Raw genomic sequence first — 21131 nt, 5'->3', positions numbered from 1 at the left:
GCAAATGTGTACAGAACTGTTAAATGTTGTCCTGTTTTGTCTGCTTGTGTCTTCCTTAACATTTCCTTATTGCTGTTTCCTGATTGTCTTGCTCCATGTAATGTATATCCATAGCCACTTTCTCAAAGACGGTCATATCATGTCCTTAAGTAGCTTTTAGTCATTTTAATCGTATGGTGCTATTTGTATTTTTCTTTTCTTCTTTTCTTATTTTCTTTCTCTTTTTTTTTTGTTTGTGTTTTGGTTTCTCCTCTCCCTTCTTATTTTGATTTTATTTTACTTGTTTTATTTTTTGTTTTTGTTTAATCTTGATCTTTTTGGGGAGCCTTTTTAACATCTGGCAAGAGACTACAGATGTAACCTAGCCTTTTGGCTAACTCTGGCATATTTACAGAAGTGTTAATATATGCATGGTCCTTTTTAAATGAAAAATAAAATAAATACAACTACTGTTATTTAATGTATCGTTTTTTATTCACTATTGTGGAAATGTGAAAAAAACTTCACTTTGAGTTATGGAGATATATTTGAAAATTAATTTGTTGACAAAAAAAAGGAAATATGGATCATTACTTTGATTGAATTATCACTGAAATTATTCATCAAGATTCCAGACAGGCTACTGATCAGCGACCTGAGAAACCATCAATTTAATTTTAACTTCGAAGTACTGGCATTATGTCTTGAGACAATTAAATACCAAGTAATTACTACAATAAGTTGATCTAGTATGTTCTTATTTATATGTGCTTGATGCTTGAACAGCTTCAAGCTTGAGAGAACACATTCACACTGTTTGTTTTGAACAGCGCTCAGCTCATTAACATATCTGCTTTCGTCACTTTGTTTTGGCGCGAATTACTCAGATTGAGGCTTTTCGTGGGGATTACCGGATTACCGCATTTTCAGCCCCCGCACCACCGCACTGGTTGAATTAATAACTTCACTGAAACTTGGTGACAGGTTGTTTTCGCCAAAATGATAGGACAGAAGACCATTAACTCGTTTTTTTTCACCTGTCTCCAAAAAGAGACTTTCTCAGGATTTAAATGAAGAAGAAGAGGATGCTAAAGACCCGGTGAGAGTTACTCCTGCCGCTGACTGATATGACGCCATCTCTGGCTTGAAATCATTTAACTTATCGATAATGTTTAAATGCCACTTACAGTCCACTTGAAGTTATTTAGACAGCTGAGGGTTTGCAGTTTGATGCCACACGTTCAGTGCAAATCAAGCTGCGTTCACAGGCACTGCTGTGTTCCCGACTGTTACTTAACGTGCTGCTACTAGCTTGGAAAACACGAGCATGTTTTCGGTACACTGTCGGTGTTTTTTAAAGCCTGCTTCTCTTCCAGCCACAAGCCTCTCATCAGCTCTATATTCTGCTCAATACATTAAAATTTTGCAGAAGAAGCCAAAGTCCTCGGCGTCGGAGGCAGAGTCGTCCACCCTGACTCCTGCTCCTCTGTCCCCGGAGCAGCTTGACAGGATCGCCCGAAACAAGAAGGCGGCGCTGGAGAAGCTTTCTTCAGCTCAAACACCTCCAGGATTCGGGGAGAGCTGGAAAGAGGAACTGGCGGCTGAGTTTAGAAAACCTTACTTTAAACAGGTGAGTGGAAATGTCACCCAACTGCACACGGTGTCTCTGTTGTTTCTAATGGTTTAACCAAATTTATCTCTCTGCAACAGTTGATGAGTTTTGTTACTGAAGAGAGAAAACGCAACACCGTGTACCCACCTGCTGAGCAAGTTTTCACCTGGACTCAGATGTGTGAGATCCGAGATGTAAGTGATACTGTGCTAACACTACATTCTCCAGGGATGCTGTCCTAACAAACACATTTGATGCATTTAATATGAGTAGAGATTAATAAAGTTATACTTAAACTAAATGAGCAATACTGTATACAATTACACAATGTGAACTTTTCAAATTAAACTGTGCACTTAAAGCTGGGGTTGGTAATCAGATTTAGATACACTTTTTTTTATACTGGTTAAAATGATCTTTATGTCCTGATGGCAATCAATACATGATGTTTTCTTAAAAAAAGAGCGAAGAAAAGCTGCTATCTACAGCTGGAGTAAACCTGGGAAAACAACAACCAATCACCGTTTTTTGGGTGCCAAAATTTTAAACCATTCAAATCCTGTCCTGCCGTTCTGCCCGCCTCCTGCGCGTACATTTCCCCGGCGTGTACTCTGAGTCGTTTTGGAGGAGCTCTGAGGGAGGAGGGGAGGGGTTAGATGGAGTCATGAGGAAATGCTACATTCAAATTCATGCTAGTTTTCTGAGACTACCAACCCCACTTTAAGTTTTTTTTAGTTTTGCACTGCGCTGGAGCTTCAAAGACTATTCAAGAACCAAATAGCAACAGTGACAAAAGTGCTGCAAATTCCATTCAAGTTTACCTGTTGCAAACATAAGACTACTTGTAGTCAGAAATCAAGTACTTTAAGCATCGGGGAGCCTTAAATCCAGGTTGTGATCAAATTTAATCTTTATGTCTCAAGTTTCACTCAGGATTTGCCACCAATTACGTTAATTGTACAAATTATACAAATTTAGGTTTAAAGGCGAAGAGTTGTCTACTTTCTTCTAATATGAGTGTGTTAAAATGACTGTTACTTTAATTTAAGATTTGTGTGCCATTCCAGGTGAAAGTTGTGATTCTTGGACAGGATCCATATCATGGTCCTAATCAAGCCCATGGACTGTGCTTCAGTGTTAAAAGACCAGTGCCTTCTCCTCCCAGGTAGAAACCTTTCTCTCTTGCATTTCAAACTCTTGTTTTAAATGTCCGTTTACTGATGATGACATTAATGTATTACATTCTTGAAAATGTTCCAGTTTGGAGAACATGTACAAAGAACTGGTGACGGACATTGAGGGCTTTAAGCACCCTGGACATGGAGATCTGACTGGATGGTCCAGACAGGGTAATTTCAAACCAAGCGGTCTGTTAAACTCTAATCACAGCTACACAACAAGGAAGCTGTTGGTCATTAACAAATGTGATGTCCCCCATCTGTATCCTTGCATTTCAGGTGTGCTGTTGCTCAACGCGGTGTTGACTGTCCGAGCCCACCAGGCAAACTCCCACAAAGACAAAGGTTGGGAGACATTCACTGACTCTGTGGTGCAGTGGCTCAGCACCAACCTGGACGGCCTCGTCTTCATGCTGTGGGGAGCGTATGCTCAGAAGAAAGGAGCCGCTATAGACAGGGTGGGTCTACACATTTATTCTAATGCAAACACTTTGGACCAAAAATGTTTCAATGTTATTTAATCTAAGAGGAAAATCTCTGTTTGTAGAAACGCCACCACGTCCTGAAGGCTGTGCATCCGTCTCCCTTATCCGCTCATCGAGGATTTTTTGGCTGCAAGCATTTCTCCAAGGCCAACGAGCTGCTGAAGCAATCGGGAAAGTCTCCTGTAGACTGGACATCACTTTAAGTGGTCATTCATCTCAAGTTCTCCAAAACATGTATTATTGAACTATGGACTATATCCTGCCCATAAGCTTTATCTGTTTCCTGTATTTAGCAGTAGTTTATGCAGAGATTAAGGTTGCACTGTTACGTTTGTGCTGTACACTGATCTTTGATGAAAACGCTATCACAAGATGTTTAACACATTTAAGTTACTATCTGCACCTGTCGTTTTGAGCGTTGTAAATATTTGTTCTGTTTTTCTTTCATGTCTTTTAAGCAATGTATTGGTTCTATTAAAATAGTCCTAAAAAGTTGATCCTACATGTTTGTGTCTTGAAATTCTTCCTAGTGAGTCCAGAATAAAAACTTGGATATAAGAATGGGAGAACAAAGTTTGACATTGACAGCATAATTTTAATAAATAAAAGAAAAAAAACGACAAAGGTAAACAGGATAATATTTTTAAAGGTATTTAAGTGCTTAATTTAATCTTTCATGCTACAATCGAAGGTACCAGTTCAGGCCTGTTAGTTAGATACAAAGTTAGTATGGAGGCTGAATAAGCCATTGCACAGTTTGTATGTTATTTGTTTTAGGTTCCTCCAAAGAGTGCATGGAAAATTAAAAAAAATTGTGATAATGGCATAGGCAAAACAGAACAAATGTACCTTATGACCCTATAGGCTCTCCACAATAATGTCTAGCTTATTTTATTTTTTATTTTGTGTCCTTATTATATATTCTTACTCTGTTAGATGATTTTGAAGGAATTAAGTTGATCATTATCTCCCTAAAATAACTGCTTAAAGTCACCAATTAAACAAATATCATAAGCTAGATGAATATAGTTTTGACTCATGAATGGTTAGGGGTATAACGTCCTTCTTGTTTACCATGTATGTTAATGTATGGGTCATTTTAGCTTTTATTCAAAAGAACAGCTGAAGAGAGTATGAAGAATTGCTGACAGGAAGTGCCGAGGCCAGGAGTCGATCCTAAGGCTGCTACTAAAAACCTCTCCCGGGGGCTTTGTTGTTAACGTTGTGAATTCAAAAGTATTAATTAGCTTTTTCTGAAAACACTGAGTCATGAATGTTAAACACTTGAAGTACTGCGGAGGTCCGTAAGCGAGTTTGGGGGTCAAAGAAAAGCATTGAATCTTAGGCCATCCACTGAAAACAAGGTCAAAGAAAAATGGGGCGGTTTTGTGTAATTTATTGTAATAAAATGGAATCCTGGGGATTTTCATTGGTCGGGAAAGCAACCCTCTGATGTTGCCAGGGTTGCCAGGTTATGAATTCCTGTAGATGTTGGCTAATTTGAAGCATTGGGGTGGTTCTGTCTGGTATTGGTGGTCTAACCATCAGCAGATAGTAAATGATGTTTTAGAATTACATGAATGTTATATATTAGACAATACTACTAAACAAATAAACAACTATGCATGCCAGTCGCCCCCTCGGCACCAAGATAAAGAAGTTATGATTGTGTGAAAGTTAATTCTTATATTACAATTTCCATTACCACTACAGAGAAATGATCAAAATCATTATGATGTGACCTTTGTTTGTTGGGGGCAGTGCAAAACATGTTTATTTAAGCCATTCCTGCAGCCCTATGTTGTTCTGTGACACATCTTAACAACACGAACAAAAAAGGTTATGTTAATGAATTTATGCCATATATTCCAATTTTTATAAGAATTTGTGTAAATGTCCAGCCCACTGACAGTCTTAAAGATTTGTTTCTTTTTTATTAAAACACTGCACGTTGTAAAGACAGCAGTTCTAGGAACTTCGTAAGGATGGTGGCTGGATTTGTCGCAAGGAACTGGCAACCACAACCGTATCGTTCCAAAATGCTACCTACATTATTTTTCAATAGAGCATCAATCAAAAGATGGTGCGCCCGAACAGGGACTTGAACCCTGGACCCTCAGATTAAAAGTCTGATGCTCTACCGACTGAGCTATCCGGGCCCATGGTGGTGCTCTGATGCATTTGTTCTCCAAATAGAAATAATAATTCATAGGTACAACGATTAAGTTAATGTGTGGCTCTACCATAAACTGCATGTATGGGCTCTACACTACATGACACCGAGTCCGACCACCAGCTTATATTTACGTGTATTGAAAGCCAGTAGAACAATAGTACAACTGCACTCACGGTGAAGTTACTAACAGCACAGATTGGTATCACAATAATGTTTTTAATATTGTTTTACTCGGTGAGATTTTGCTAAGGCATGTCTGTGATTGCATTCACAAACATTTATACAAATTCAAGGTATCGCCAAAGGTGGTTTGTGAATGTATCTGTTTAATTCTGCTGCCTGCGAAACAGGAAGTGAATAGGAGGGAAGAATCTTGTCCTTCCTCTCCTGGTGACGCTACTAGAGCCTACAGTCTATGTACTAGAGATGGGATGTATGGCTCTTTGGAGGGATCCGGATCTTGAGGAGCCGCTCCTTTCAAAGAGCCGTTCAAAAGACTGGCTCTTTGGCTCATTGTTATATTTATTTATTTTTTAGAAGTCAACCAGGGTAACTCGTTTTTATTAAGGAAACAATCACTGGTAGCAGTTATTAGATAATATCTGGATCATAATAATTCAAATGTACACATTCCACCAATATATATATACTCTATTGGTGGGACTTATTCGGAAATATTGGTTACAATTTAATTTGGCAATGGCCACGGTTACATTATGTTTTTTAATTCAGAATGAATTATTCTGAATTGAATAATTCTGAATCAAAGTATTCTCCTTCGTGTTTACATGGAAATAGTCATTCCGAATTGAGGTTTACATGGAAAACACGTCTAATCGTCTTTATTCAATTCCGCTTAAGATCTGGGGGTTGGGAAGGGTTCTGATTGGACAGGGGCGGGCGTGACGTATTTATGTTTACTGGAAGAAAATAGACTCCAGTTCCTGCTTCTTTTATTTTGGGTTACAACATGGAAGACCACGCAATAAGTACAACTTTCGCTTTGATTTTGATTATAGTTTTGAATAAGCAGCTCGACACAAACATACTGCTTCACTTTCGTCAGCTGAGGAGGAGAAGAGAGATAGACGACCGGAGAAGGAAGGCGGAAGACCGTACTGTGGCGAATCAAAGCCAGTTAGTGCAACAGCTGCTCTACCTCAACCTGGAATATGTGCCCGCCAGCGCGGAATATGTGCGTCATCGCGACAGGACAAGGGAACGAGCATGCTCAGAACGACCGGAATTAATTTAAAGTGGAATGAACGTATACATGATCGAGGAATTATTCAATTCGGATTTAAAATCAGAATAAACCAGCCACTTACTTCGGATTTAAGTTTAATTCGGAATGGTCATTTTCATTCGGAATTAGGTGTTTACAAGGTTATTTTAAATCTTTTTAAAGAGGATTTACTTTTAATTCTGAATTAAAGAGGAATTAAAAGGCTCATGTAAACGTAGCCAGTGTAAACATTACATAAGATGGTGCCATATCCCCATGCTTCGACAGTGACATCAATATTTTGAATTTTCCCTCACCTAAAAAATATTGTGGCACTATAAAAACTACACAGGCTACAGATAACTTCAATGCAAAACAACTTTACTGTAAAAGTTTCCACACAAGAACATTTTAACAATACAGAAAAAAATATAAAAGATAATGAATAAGAATAAATGTGAAGGCAGCGTGACATCTCAGACTTATGGGGTACGCAGGTGACATGTGAAGGCAGCGTTGGCAATCTTCATATAAAAACGGCTCACAATTGAACGGCTCGCAACTGCGAATCGGTTCTCATCGTTCACTTAAAAGAGCCGTTCAAAAGACAGACTCGTTCGCGAACGCCACATCTCTGGAAGCTACGGAAAGCCGTGTGCTGTTTACATGTGTCCCTTATTGATATCCGAATACTGACCTTCCTGGTGGGTTAGTACAGTTTCAGAATATGTCACACCGTTTTAACAGTTCATACATGGATCTGTAGACAAGTGTACCAAACATGTCGGCGTTTAGCCTCCTGGTGAAAGGCACACGCCGCGGCGTGCTATCACGGATTGTTTGGCCCTGTATTAAAGTGTTAGCTAACGATGTGGACTCAGTTACAAACATAGAGACCCGTGGAGGCAGAAGAAACCACATCACAAATGCAACGCGTCCATTCAGCTCAGAAACACTCAACTCCAAGGTAAACTGTTCTAATGATAGTTCCAGTTGTATTAATTGGTATGATATGATCTGTGCTGATGACTGTCTCTCCTCATGTAGGTACCGAAGGTTGCAACATGGGAACCAGTTTCAGAGGACCAGCTGCCACTGGTAATTTCTTCACAGTGGCTGAATCTCGATGTCCTCCCCTATGGTCCTCCCTCAGCCCTAAACCCTTCTCTTCTTGACTTATTTGACATCACCTGGAAAGTGACTGAGGGCAGGAGGCTTTAAGGGCTCAAGGGGCTCAAAGCTGTTTAACTAGGGCAGAGCCGTGGGAAGTTGCTTTAAGTTGGGGGTGCTGTAGTAAGAGGTGCAATTTTTTTTCTTTTTGCATTTAGGTTACTTATGCAACTGATAGGCTATACTGACATACATTTTATTTTTATTTATCTGGTTTGACTACAAGCTTTAAAGAGTACTTTCCATTATAAATTCACATCAATAACGAATATAATACAGGCTACTTTAATATGTATCAAATGCCCGACTTGCAACTTATACACTGTTGTACAGCAATGAGCATACAAGCCAAACCTGGTAAAACAGACCCAAAAGGCAGTGAAGCGCATTGAACAGAACTTATCCAAATACTTTTAGTTTTTAAGCACGCACACACATAGGGCCCATGCATCGGGTTATTTTAAAATGAATAATTATTTAAACTGCTATAATTAATTCTCAAATCTTCCTCAGGCATTACATTTTCAGAAAATAATACAATGAAAATAAAATAAAAAACTGTTTTATTGTGTTAATTAATGTATTTATTTCAACTTATTTATGCATTCAGAAAAAAATGTGTGATGCCTTTTCCAACAGGGGGTGCTGCAGCACCCTCAGCACCCCTACTTCCCATGGGTGGGACAGCACTTTGCGACTTCTCACGTAACATGCATGACGTCATGTAGCTCACCTTAGCGGCATTCGGAATTTTTTTGCACAATGTTTACTTCCTCAAATTCAAGGCGCTTAAGGGACCAACTATTGTCATGTTATCAGTGGTGGACAAAGTACTCAGCTTCATTACTTAAGTCAAAGTATAGATACTTCATGTCAAATATAACTCCAATACAAGTGAAAGTTATTCAGTCAGATTATTACTTGAGTCAAAGTACTGGAGTACTTACTTTTAAAAATACTTAAGTATTCAAAGTACTTCTTAAAAAATCTCACAACGTTGTATTTTCACAATACATTAGTGCAGTCAAGAATACATAGGAGTACATTCTGTTACATTATGTTTATTTAGAAAACATTAGAAATCTCTACAAACTAAAACATGTAATAAAAACAGCAACTAAGTTACTCCAAGCACAGACAACTTAGTTTGAAATGTATCATTCTTTACAAGATATGGCCATAGGAGATCATGTGGACATTTTACTGTCTTAGGGTTCAGATTTCAGAAAAGAGAAGGAAATTTATGAGCTGACTTCAAAGCAAAATTAGTGAGTAACTATAGCACTGATAGAAATGTAGTGGAGTCAAAAGTACAATAATTGTCTTCTAAATGTAGTGGAGTAAAAGTAATACATTTCCCAAAAAATAATACTCAAGTATGTACAGATACTCAAAAACTGTACTCAAGTAAATTTACTTTGTTACTGTCCTCCACTGCATGTTATCAAGGCTCTTGCAATACAGACTGCGTAACCACAACAGTTGCAGCCAAACTTTTCTTTGAAATGTCAACATTGGTTTTTCCTTCCGTGCTTCTTGTTTACCATCTCTCGTTTTTTTTATTTCATGTTATGGTGTTTGTTTACCCATCCATGCTTGCGGGCTTCCCCTAGGAATCCATTGTTTCACGTCACAATGCTATGAACTGTGATTAATTCCCTCATGCTAAGTCTGCAAAAAAGCCCACTTATTGAAAGGGGGCATAAAAGGGCTCAGAGAGTCTGCCAGAGATCCCTCACGCACTTGAAGATTTGACAGTGGGATAGCTCTAAGCCAAAGTCAGTGAGTGTGTGAGTGTGGACATTGAGATTGGGCCAGTGAACACGATTTAAAATCTAGCAGGGTGTGATGACAATAAATGTTGGAGGACTCAGTGCTGTGAAATTCCACTGAGACTGATGTATTTTAGCTACAGCTACCTTGACTTTCTTCCAAAACAAAACACAGTTACCTGTCAGTCTATTGAAACCGGTTTTGTTTGTTGCCCTTATTGCCCACTGATATATAACTTTCCAGTATTTTTTGTTTGAGTAAAAGTGGTGGGTGTAGTTAAAGGTTTACATTTGTAGCTTATACAAAATTTAAAAAACTTTTGTAATACAGAGACTGACCTTGTATTTTTTTATTTTAAAGAGAAGATCACATGAGAACAACAAAAACACATCAATCAATAGAAATGACCAAAGATCAAAGATAATTTGGCATGAGCCATAACAGCCCAATGAAGTTGGATGTATTTAATATTTTTAGAACATATAAACGATTGAGTGATTGTTGAAAGCATACTCTAAAATTCATGTTTCCTGTCAATGATTTTACAGCCTGCCCAAATCCCTGCTGACCTGGTGGACAAACTGGAGCGCCTGGCCTTGGTTGATTTCCGCACCAAACAGGGACTGGATTGTTTGGAGAAAGCTATACGGTTTGCAGATCAGCTCCATGTTGTTGACACAGCTGGGGTTGAACCAATGGATTCAGTTCTGGAGGAAAGGTGTGAAAAGACATTTTTAACTTGTAAAAATAATAACAGTTACAACCAAATAACATAACACATGAACAACAGCTATCGCTACATCCAAAACTCATGTGAAGTCTATTTTATTAATGCAAATTGTTTTATCCATGCACATTCAGAACACTATACCTAAGGGGTGATGCTGAGACAGACGGTGACTGTGCTGAAGAACTGCTTCAGCTTTCTAAAAACACAGTTGAAGAATATTTTGTTGCACCACCAGGTAGGGAAGAAACTTTAAATGAAAGCTGAGCTTGATAATTGATGATGCATTTGACAGGCAAATTAAATTAAAAAATATATCATCTTCCATACAGGTTCCTTAACCAATATTTTTTTTCTCTCACCATAGGCAATATCCCTCTACCAACGAGGGAGGAGAGGACTGCCATGCTGAAAAACTCAGAGTTTTGATCTTTATGACTTTGTTTTTTCTTTTTAAGCTGTTAAATCAAATAATCTGATCATGTGTCGAGATGTTCTTGCTTGAGTTGAGTTTTTTCTCTCTCTCTTTTCTGTCAGTTTTAGTTTCATTTCATCAAAATTGTGACTGAGCAGTGTTTTGAATGCCAGTGTTATGAAGACATTCATCGCAATTGCCCGTTGTTAATAAGATAAGAGATTCCTTTACTCGTCCCACAACGGGGAAATTCAAGTGTCACAGTAACAGAGTAGACAGTGTAAAATAAATATATAAAGTAAACAAGAGCCTATAAATTAACAATTATTAAAAAGTTATTACCAATTACAATTAAAATCAAAATTAAAGAGGTAAAAGATAAGCATATCTTAAAATCACACACACACACACACACACACACATTATATATATATATATATATATATATATATGATTATAGAGTCATCGAATATAGAGTCTGACCACTGCAGGAAGAAAAGACCTGCGTTATCTCTCAGTGAGACACCGTCCACACCAAAAGACCTGAGTCCCCTGAGCAGAAAGAGTCTGCTTTGTCCCTTCTTGTACAGTATTATAATAGATAATTATTAAATGAAATAAAACTTAAATAAAAAAACACTGACATTTCTGTCTTTCTATTCTGTTTCTGTTTCTATTCTCTGTTTTTTAAATTAATTATATGTCTGAAAATAGCCTTTGGCGTGTTTGTCATGCTTCATCAGGTGAAAATGTTTTGCCTTCTTTTGACGTCACACTAGTTTAATAGTTGACTGTAAATCCTGTTTGATTATACAAGATTACAATCACAGTAGGTTCATTGACTTGCCTTGTATTGCACAGTAACACAACGTCATGTTTGGAGAATGGAAACCGAAAGTAATGGAGGTAGAGGAAATGAATGTTAAGTAAAGTGGGTGTGTCGATCAGCTGCTGCAGACTGTATATAAATTGTGCTGAGCTCAAAACACCTGAAACAGCTTCATCCGTGCATCTGTCATAGTCCCCAGACTTTTCCAGAAGTTTCTCAAAGGAGTTTCAGAAAACAAAAGGTGAGCAGCAATCTATCAACGAAAAAAAATCATCAGATCACACTGTATTATTTTCACAGATTATATAGTTTTTTATATATATAGTTTTTTTATTCCAGGTATCTGAAATGGAGCTAACCATCGTGATGCTGGGTGAGTCCCACCCTCTGTGTGTGAACCCTGACGACACTGTGGGGTCTCTGAAGAGACTGATCCAGGAGAAATTCAATGTGCCCTGTGAGAGCCAGAGGCTGGTCTTTGCTAACGGACACAGGACTCTTCTCAGCGACGACTTGAGGACCCTGAGGTCTTACTCCCTGCAGTCCGGCTCCCAGGTGACTCTGCTGGTCACCCAGCCGCCGGCCACCTTCCAGGTGTTCCTCAAGAATGAGAAGAATAAGACGACAACCTACGACATCACAAAGGATGAGACTGTGGACGAATTCAAGACCAAAGTCCAGAAAAGAGAGGGTGTTGCTGTCAGTCAGATGAGGCTGGTTTTCCAGGACAGAGATATGACCCAGGGGAAACTTTCAGACTACCACGTCAAAGAACACAGCACCATCCAGATGACGATGCGCCTGAGAGGAGGCTGAGGACACTTCTAGTTTATACATCTTTTTATTTTTTCTGCAGTTAGTTATTTAATACAAGCTAAATACAAATGTCGTATGGCCATTTGTTATGTAACTTGATTTTGAACGATGCATTCCTGAACACCCATGTCTTAAAACTTGTGGCCTTGAAGTTACTTGCTTGACAGTTCAATTATGTTAAAATCAAGTCACTATGTGTTTCTGTCTTTTCTCTCAAATAAATGTAATTGTTATTTAAAATGAACATTTAAAAATAAATACATAATGTGAATGAAGATGTCTCTTCATATTTTCTGTACCATACCACATTTTCAGCTCAGGGGTGGAATTTCACCTAATAACACATAGTTAATCTTCAGAAGTAAAATATTAAAATTGACATAAACAAAGTACTGTCAGTCAAATAGTTCCAAGTTTGCTCCTATATTTAAAAAAAAATGAAATAAAATAGTTAGGTGAAAATATATACCTTGTGTAAACTGTGTGTGTTTACTTTCATAATTATAAGGCAGTAGTGTCCAAAATGTTACAGCAGCATTTTATGAAGGTTAAATCACAAGTCTCCACTCCACCTGAATGACAGCACCTCATCAGGTCACACCTGACCAAGCCGATCCCTCAACATGATAAAATCCTGCACTCAGGCCTTTGTCTTCTTTTTTGCCCAGGAGCCTGACATGTGACTGTGTCCTTCCTTTGTTGATAGCCTACCTCGTGGTTTCAGAGAAAATTACCTGAAGTGGATGCAGTCAAGGTGTACATTTGAACCTAGTTTACGAATTAGCTAATATGCAAATTCTGGAAGTTCATCCATGCCATTAAAGCCGTTCTGCTGTAACACTACTACTGCCCTCATCACAGAGGAGCAGCCTGGCCTTGCATCCTTCAGGACCGCTTCTGCACTTTTTGAAACATTGGTGCATTGAAATCACACTTTCAAGATTACATAGTACTCCCAAGGCAAGAGAACTTAACATTTCTCATAATGTTGTCACACACTAACAATAACAATATCACAATCAGCCTGTCAGTGGCACAAACAAGCCCTTTCAGTGGGCAAACTTTGACAATGAGTAATGTCATATAGGGCCCAGGTTGAAAATGTTTGTTACCCTTTGTAGCGGCTAAGCCTAAAACTTAAAGCCACTGAGGGGCTGCCTAGACAGGCTAAACATAATTGACACGCTCGCCGTACACAGCTTCGTTGTGTCTTGTGTAATGAAGCATCCGACGTCTTCTGTTTGCATTTTTTATGGATAATTTATTGTTCACCGTCTGTTCTTCAATGTGTTACATGCAAGAATCCAACAATAGGTGTGAATCAAAATCCAGAAATCACAATTACTCCACGACACTTCACCCAGCCTGCTTTCCGGCGTTGCGATCAAAAAACTATTTGTGCTCCACCGTCTAGAAACACACCTGTTGCCTGATGAAAGGCTCCTACCTAAGTATGCAGGTGACCCAAACCAGGGTGACACCTAGCGGACAACTTAGTGTCGTACACACACACACACACACACACACACACACACACACACACACACACACACACACACACACACACACAAACATCTTGAAATGGCCCTTACACCCTTTCAAAGGTGTAAACCACTGACTTCCATTCTATAGGTATTTTCAGGATAAGGATGAGGGCAGCTGTTTGCTGTCAGCTTACTGTATGTCAGTAATATCTTTTAATGTTTCAGATATCTGTATCACAGCACATCGACCAACTGCAGCCATGAAGGGCCTCCCTTTGTACCTCTGTGACAGACATGAGAAGCTCTTCAGATCTTTCTTGTAAGTAGTGTGACAACCCTGGGGCTTGTCTTGCTGTGTTTGTGTCTCCCTCTTTTTTCCCTGTGTAGCAAGTTGGCTATTCAGGCTGATTGAGCCCACCTGCCCTGGTCAGGCAGATACAAAAGGTGCTGCAAGCCTTCAGTAGCGCTCTTACTCTGGCTGGCTCGGCATGGGAGAGGACGTCTCTTCTCTTTATCCCTTTTGACATTATTTCCTTACACTACATAATACACTCACCCCTGACACCACTGATATTACATATGCACAAGTTTCCTATGTTGGTGTTTGTTTTGTGGTGACCCAAATAAACACGTGCTAACTAATCAGTCTGTGTTTGCCCTGTGTGTTGTTACAAATTGGAGCCAGTTGTAACAGTAGTTAAAAGTAGAAAATGTAAATGTTTGTTATTATACTGTATTTATTATGCTGTACTTTAGTTTGACTTCATTACATCACTGCCCTGTTGCCTCTTTTTAGACAGGATAAGCTGTTTATTTCATTTCCCTCCTTGTTCTCTTCATCTCTTCCAGTGCCCAGAATGTCTTCAATAGTTGAAATGTGCTGGCTTTGGCTTGATCTAGTTGTTTCCAAATGAGTGTTTCTTGGTTACATCTTCCACTGTGGGGTATGGGATATAAATGTTTATAGTGATGCAGAATTATAGTTGAAAAAAATGTTTTTTGTGCAGTTATTGATTTACAATTAGTTTGTTGGAAATGTCCTGTCACAAGGCCACTGACCCAGAAGAGGGGCAGACGAAGGGCCTCAGAAGAAGCCATTGTCCTGGAAGGTCTCCCCAACCTGCCAACAGCTTTTGCTGATCTCTTTGGTCTAACCTATGCTTTAAACCTCCAGTACCCAAAAGATCTGAGGTACACATTTGAAACCATTCAGAAGGTTTTCATGGGACTTGGAACAGACCTCTCTGCAAGAGTTGGATCCCTCAAAAGTACACCCCTTCAGTGAGTCCACTGAGTCAACTAATGATGTTGGATCTGGGATAGTTGACCTCTAAAACTGCCCTTCTGTCCAGCCAACATCATCACCTCCCTCTCAGCTCGTATCTACCTCATTCTCTTTCTTTTTTTTTTTTCCTGCCTGCTCACCCCACTCCCTTAGGGACAAAGCAGACTCTTTCTGCTCAGGAGACTCAGGTCTTTTCGTGTGGAGGGGGCTCTTCTGAAGTCCTTCTTTGACTCTGTGGTGGCATCAGCCATCTTCTTTGGAGTGGCCTGCTGGGGAAGCAGCATCTCTGCTGCTGACAGGAAGAAGCTGAACAGACTGGTGAAGAAGGCCAGCTCTGTCCTGGGCTGCCCGCTGGACCCTGTGGAGGTGGTGGCTGACAGGAGGATGATAGCAAAGCTATCTTCTCTGATGGACAACACGTCACACACCCTCCAGGAGACCATAACAACACTAAGTAGCTCGTTCAGTGACAGACTTCTTCACCTGCGGTGTCTCACGGAGAGATACCGCAGGTCTTTTCTTCCTGCAGTGGTCAGGCTCTATAACCAATAATATATATATATATATATATATTTATATATATAAAAGTATGTGTGTGTGTGTGTGTGATTTTAAGATGTGATTATTTTTTTATCTCTTTATTTTTAACTTTAACTTTTTAATAATTGTTAATTTATAGGCTCTTGTTTGCTTTATATATTTATTTTGCACTGTCTACTCTGTTACTGTGACACTTGAATTTCCCCATTGTGGGACGAGTAAAGGAATCTCTTTTCTTATCTTATCTTACATTAATCTTCCACTTCATTGTTTTCTTAAACATGTAACATGCTAAGATGAATGTGCGCAAGTTCATGACATAGGCTACTGTTTACAATTGAGCGGTATTAAAAAAGCATTTGCTGATCTTTTTTTGATTAATTTGACTAAAAGTTCCGGCTCTCAGTAGACTTATCAGTTTTGTTTGATTAATAGTTTTTAATCTGTACTTGTTCTGTATGGTTTTGTATACATGACATGTTAGATTGTTTTATCTAGTGGGGTAAATAACGGTGCCAGTTTTATGAAGACATTCATCACATTTGCCTGCTGGCAGAATTATTAAAATAAATTAAACTTTGATAAAAAAAAATTAAGTGACATTTTTGTCAATTGGTTCTCAAGAAAAATGATAAAAAATGATATACAGTATGTGAAAACAGTATATGACTTGTTTGTCATGCGTCATCAAGTCGAATTGTTTTTGTTTTGTTCCTTTCTCAGTCTTCTTGTTGTTCACTGTAAATCCAGTGATGAGTCAGTCATACAATCAGCTGTTTTTCAGTTTCACCTGTTTGATGATACAATATTATAATCACAGTAGGTTGTAAATTCATTGGCTTGCCTTGTATTGATTAGTCATAACGTTATGTTTGGAGAGTGGAAACCGAAAGTAATGGAGGTATGAGGAAAACGAATGTTAAGTAAAGTGGGCGTGTTGATCAGCTGCTGCAGACTGTATATAAATAGTGCTGAGCTCATAACATCTGAAACAACTGCAGCTCAGCATCGTCCGCACATCCTCAGACGTCTCCAGACTTTTCCAGAAGTTTCTCGAAGTTTCTCGAAGGAGTTTCAGAAGTTAACAAAAGGTGAGAAGCTCTCTTTATCGACAAAGTCATCAAATTATACTTTATTGGTTTCGTATATTATATAGTTTTAAAGATTATATATTTTATATATTATATTTATTTTTATTTCAGGTATCTGAAATGGAGCTAACCATCGTGATGCTGGGTGAGTCCCACTCTCTGTGTGTGAACCCTGACGACACTGTGGGGTCTCTGAAGAGACTGATCCAGGAGAAATTAAATGTGCCCTATCAGGATCAGAGGCTGGTCTTTGATAACGGACACAGGACTCCTCTCAGCGACGACTCGAGGACCCTGAGGTCTTACTCCCTGCAGTCCGGCTCCCGGGTGACTCTGCTGGTCACCCAGCCGCCGGCCACCCAGCCGCCGGCCACCTTCCAGGTGTTCCTCAAGAATGAGAAGAATAAGACGACAACCTACGACATCACAAAGGATGAGACTGTGGACGAATTCAAGACCAAAGTCCAGAAAAGAGAGGGTGTCGCTGTGAGTCAGATGAGGCTGGTTTTCCAGGGCAGAGATATGACCCAGGGGAAACTTTCAGACTACCACGTCAAAGAGCACAGCACCATCGAGATGACGATGCGCCTGAGAGGAGGCTGAGGACACTTCTAGTTTATACATATTTTTATTTTTTCTGCTGTTAGTTATTTAATACAAGCTAAATACAAATGTCGTATGGCCATTTGTTATGTAACTTGATTTTGAACGATGCATTCCTGAACACACGTCTTAAAACTTGTGGCCTAGAAGTTACTTGCTTGACAGTTCAATTATGTTAAAAGCAAGGCACACTGTTTTTTTTCTATCTCAAATACATGTTATTGTTGTTTAAAAATAAATTCAAATTGTTAATTAACATGTCTCTTCATATTTAATGCACTTTGTACCACCCTTTCAGCCCAGGGGTGGAGCTTCCCCAAATAACAGTAATCTTCAGCAGTGAAAAATTAAAACAGTAGACTTTGTCAATCAAATAGTTCCAAGTACACTTCTATATTTTTTTTTACAAAAAATAGTGTTAGGTGAAAATATATATATATTTTGTAAACTATGTTTACTTTTAGAATTACAAAGGCAGTAGTATCCAAAATGTCACAGCAGCATTTTATGAAGGTTTAACCCTTGATGAGAAGGTATTTTGGCAGTCATCCCAGTTACACTAAGTGAGAGTTACTGATTAGGAACAGGTATACAGTGGTGCAAGGAACAAATCATGTTAAAGTCACTGTAAAGAAGGTGATTTCTCCAGATTCATTTCTCTCAGGTCAGAGAGCTTCATTTCCTCACAGATGCTAGATAGGCGTACCAAAACAAGGCGACCATGTTGGCAAACAGCACCCTAAACTGAAAGCACAAACAGAGATAAGATCAGATTACAAGTGGTGCCGCTGTGTGACTCATCATCTGCTCAATGACAGGATGCCAGTTAAATGCATACCTCGACAGGCACAAAGTTGATATTGATAAACTGGAAGGGAGTCCACACTTTCCAGTTCATCTTTAAGGCGGACCAGTAACTTGCCCTCATCTTCCTCTCGAAGTCATCCCAACCTTTAGCCTAAAGAAGACTGGGCTTATTATATGTATACATCTTTTAGCATATACAGTGGGTTTAAAATGGAAAAAAATCAAACAACACAGAGGACTAAGTACTACATTATGTTTTAAAGACAGCATGAGTAGCTGTAAATTGTACTCAAAAGGGCAGCTTGGCAATTCTACACATGAATAACTAGTCAATGGAGTCCTCCAGAACTGCAACATAACAGCTAATGACTGAAAAACCAGTGTTACAAACTGGATGCAGGAAGCTTGATGTATCACAGAGGGATGGTATAATAAATGATGCCATCAAGTTTATTATAGGGTGTAGGACCCTGCAAATTAAATCTAAAATCCAAGACATCTCTGCAGCAGCTACTGTAGTCATTTTTTGTTTTTTTAAATTGATCTTTTGTAAGTCTGCCAACTTTAAACCAGTGCCATATTGAATCACTAGAGCTTCCCTTTAGTGGGGTGAGAATGTCTGAGATGACCTACCTCCAGGATATTCATGACAAAATAGAAAATAAGGAGGAAGCCAGGCGCAAAAATAAGCCGATCCAGAAGCAGGCGCTTGACTATAACTAACGGATCCTTGGGGGGTATCCATAACTCCATCAGCTGGTAGAAGAAATGGCTCACTGGTCCTGTGATAAACAATCTGCAACAGAAAAAAATAAAATGACATGGATATGTTCAACTTTAGGATGGACAGATTACAGCGGGGGACACGGTATTCTCTCTGTACGCTTGGCGATAGTATGACGCAATAAATCATACATTTCACACTGTCAGGAATATAGATGATATTTCATCTGATCCTGGTATCGGATATCGGCCAGATCGGACTCAAAAAGCTAGATCGGATATTGGTGACAAGGGGCCGATATATAGTGCTGATCCTTATGGCAGATCTATTCATCTCAGTTCTATGCTTTGTGTGCTGTGTTTACAACAGCCATGTGCAGCCATCAGCATGCAGGTCTGTGCACTTTTGCCCAGTTGAATTGTAATTGTAGTATCTGTTGGTTATGAAGATTAACTCACCAAACTGCTGGTACACATTTATAATCTCTTGAATAATGATTCTGTCAGTTTAAAAATGTTTATTTTATTTTGATTTACAAAGTATGAAAAGCCTGAAGTTGCCAAAACATGATTCTATCCTCACATTAAGGAATAGAGATTGTTAAATCAATACCAGGATCGGATCGGCTAGTATCGGCAGATACCAAAGCCCAGGTATCCATGTCGGTATCGGGACCTAAAAAGTAGGATCGGTGCATCCCTATTTCATTTCATTTTTAAATGAGCCATAACAAGCACATCATCATCAGTCTGTTTCTGCATTATGTCTCACCCATAGATGGCATATCTTGCAGCTCCAGCTGTGTCAATCTCATTCACTGGGGCTCCATTTTTGGCCTTTTTTCTTGCCTCCAAACACTGTGACAGAAGATTTCCTAATGCTGAGAGGGTGCCACTGAAAATATCAAGGAGACACACAAACACAATTATTTGACTGTGCAACAAAAGTAGGAACATTGGTGAAATAAATCAGTGATCAATTTTGTAGGGAGGATCTCTTTGAAGATGCTGATTGGCTAAAACCAGAGTGCAGGGGCAGACTGAGGTCAGTGCAAACAAAGATGCAATCTGAAGTCAACATTTAAAAAACAAATACTTTAAATGACAGATTACTTTCTAACAGTAATTAAATAAACTTAACTTTAGTGCTTGGTTTGTAAGTGTTGCGGAAAACGACAACGTCTCAACTCTAAAATGTCAAATTGGTGAAACACGACTGAAAACAGTGAGCATGAAGGAAGCAGTCAAACTTGTTAACAGACCTTGTTATTGACTTAGTGAGGATGGGGTATTTCTTCAGCAGAAACAGATACTGGTGCAGTAAACGGTAATGTATGGCCGCATCTCGGACTGGAACACTCTGCACAGGCATTGTCACTCTCTTCAAACATTACCACAACAAGACTGAAGTTGAAAAGAAACTCAGCCAAAGTCTTCCTGTCGACGTCATTGCGTCACATGTGGAGACACGCCTTGTGCTGAGCGTCGACGTCAACAACAGTAAACGACACATTGACAACGCTCAACTGAGAACATTCAGAAAGTATGTTGTGAAATAATTCATAATTGAATCCCTCCTATTCCTGCAAAAACTTATAAACAGTATTAATGTGGACTGCTCATTTTGTTAGCTATTGTTAGAAAAATAAGTCTGTGTATGACATTTAATTTACAGAGCTGATAATGTAACTTTTTGTATTATCAGTAGTAGGCAGTGGTGGACAAAGTACACAGCTTCATTACTTAAGTCAAAGTATAAATACTTCAGGCCAAATATTACTCCAATACAAGTAAAAGTTTTTCAGTCAAATTATTACTTGAGTTAAAGTACTGAAGTGCTTGCTTTTAAAATACTTAAGTATTTAAAGTACTTCTTAAAAATATCTCAAAATGTTGTATTTTCACAAAGCATGATGGCAGTCAAGAATACATGGAGTACATTCTGTTACATTATGTTCATCTAGAAATCATTACTTAAAATCTCTAAAAACTAAACAGTGGAATAAAAACAGCAACTAAGTTACTCTAAGCACAGACAACTTAGTTTGAAATGTTCATCTGGAATGAAACAAATGTTGCGTAGCTCAACACGCTTTCTCAGGTTGGACAGTGAATTTTTTTTTGGGCAGAGTGGGAAACAGGGAGAACATTTCAAACGATACGTATCATTCTTCATTTCAAAAACCTCGAACACAGGCTGAAAATATGGCCAT

At 38.9% G+C, this 21131-nt stretch overlaps 4 protein-coding genes and 1 non-coding gene across 7 annotated transcripts; 3 read left to right on the top strand and 2 right to left on the bottom strand.

Annotated features, from left to right (window-relative positions):
• The first annotated feature begins 842 nt into the window (after positions 1 to 842).
• Positions 843 to 3756, top strand: LOC117819437 (uracil-DNA glycosylase-like). Its single transcript, XM_034692802.1, is given in 8 exon segments — positions 843 to 1005; positions 1007 to 1078; positions 1409 to 1609; positions 1690 to 1785; positions 2659 to 2756; positions 2852 to 2940; positions 3049 to 3227; positions 3317 to 3756. Coding segments are annotated over 8 exon segments (903 nt in total). The 5' UTR covers positions 843 to 978; the 3' UTR covers positions 3458 to 3756.
• A 1584-nt stretch (positions 3757 to 5340) lies between these two features.
• Positions 5341 to 5413, bottom strand: trnak-uuu. The gene has a single exon. It is a non-coding gene; the product is annotated as a tRNA-Lys (tRNA).
• Positions 5414 to 7265: 1852 nt separating this feature from the next.
• Positions 7266 to 10817, top strand: gatc (glutamyl-tRNA amidotransferase subunit C). The gene is made up of 5 exons (XM_034691968.1): positions 7266 to 7622; positions 7703 to 7753; positions 10147 to 10316; positions 10460 to 10563; positions 10693 to 10817. Exons 1-5 carry the CDS (start codon positions 7437 to 7439, stop codon positions 10752 to 10754), a joined length of 573 nt encoding a protein of 190 aa, XP_034547859.1. The 5' UTR covers positions 7266 to 7436; the 3' UTR covers positions 10755 to 10817.
• Positions 10818 to 11564: 747 nt separating this feature from the next.
• isg15 (ISG15 ubiquitin like modifier) lies at positions 11565 to 17644 on the top strand. 3 transcript variants are annotated; one of them, XM_034691971.1, is made up of 3 exons: positions 11596 to 11810; positions 11909 to 12163; positions 17167 to 17644. In XM_034691971.1, exons 2-3 carry the CDS (start codon positions 11918 to 11920, stop codon positions 17386 to 17388), a joined length of 468 nt encoding a protein of 155 aa, XP_034547862.1. In that variant the 5' UTR covers positions 11596 to 11810; positions 11909 to 11917; the 3' UTR covers positions 17389 to 17644. The 3 variants fall into 3 exon arrangements, with proteins under 3 accessions (XP_034547861.1, XP_034547862.1, XP_034547860.1); XM_034691970.1 differs by lacking the exon at positions 17167 to 17644 and having other exon boundaries at positions 11565 to 11810; positions 11895 to 12660; XM_034691969.1 differs by lacking the exons at positions 11596 to 11810; positions 11909 to 12163 and adding an exon at positions 16618 to 16785 and having other exon boundaries at positions 16897 to 17644.
• On the bottom strand, positions 17398 to 20367 carry pxmp2 (peroxisomal membrane protein 2). Its single transcript, XM_034691967.1, has 5 exons — positions 20181 to 20367; positions 19691 to 19813; positions 18829 to 18991; positions 18227 to 18346; positions 17398 to 18132 (listed from the first exon to the last, which is right to left on the bottom strand). Exons 1-5 carry the CDS (start codon positions 20288 to 20290, stop codon positions 18064 to 18066), a joined length of 585 nt encoding a protein of 194 aa, XP_034547858.1. The 5' UTR covers positions 20291 to 20367; the 3' UTR covers positions 17398 to 18063.
• Between the last annotated feature and the right edge of the window lie 764 nt (positions 20368 to 21131).

Source organism: Notolabrus celidotus, chromosome 9 (genome assembly GCF_009762535.1).
Source record: "Notolabrus celidotus isolate fNotCel1 chromosome 9, fNotCel1.pri, whole genome shotgun sequence".
NCBI classification, from domain to species: Eukaryota; Metazoa; Chordata; class Actinopteri; order Labriformes; family Labridae; genus Notolabrus; species Notolabrus celidotus.
Note: the sequence above shows the minus strand (reverse complement) of the source record. Positions and strands in the feature narration are given on the sequence as shown.

Bases quoted from the DNA above. Each gene is read 5' to 3' on its own strand.
- gatc (XM_034691968.1), top strand. From the start codon at position 7,437: ATGTCGGCGTTTAGCCTCCTGGTGAAAGGCACACGCCGCGGCGTGCTA. The intron at 7,754-10,146 runs GTAATTTCTTCA...ATGATTTTACAG, and splicing joins CAGAGGACCAGCTGCCACTG to CCTGCCCAAATCCCTGCTGA. The intron at 10,317-10,459 runs GTGTGAAAAGAC...ATGCACATTCAG, and splicing joins GATTCAGTTCTGGAGGAAAG to AACACTATACCTAAGGGGTG.
- isg15 (XM_034691969.1), top strand. From the start codon at position 16,906: ATGGAGCTAACCATCGTGATGCTGGGTGAGTCCCACTCTCTGTGTGTG.
- pxmp2 (XM_034691967.1), bottom strand. From the start codon at position 20,290: ATGCCTGTGCAGAGTGTTCCAGTCCGAGATGCGGCCATACATTACCGT. The intron at 19,814-20,180 runs GTCTGTTAACAA...TGATATTTTCAG, and splicing joins CTCACTAAGTCAATAACAAG to TGGCACCCTCTCAGCATTAG. The intron at 18,133-18,226 runs GTATGCATTTAA...TTGTGCTTTCAG, and splicing joins TCAACTTTGTGCCTGTCGAG to TTTAGGGTGCTGTTTGCCAA.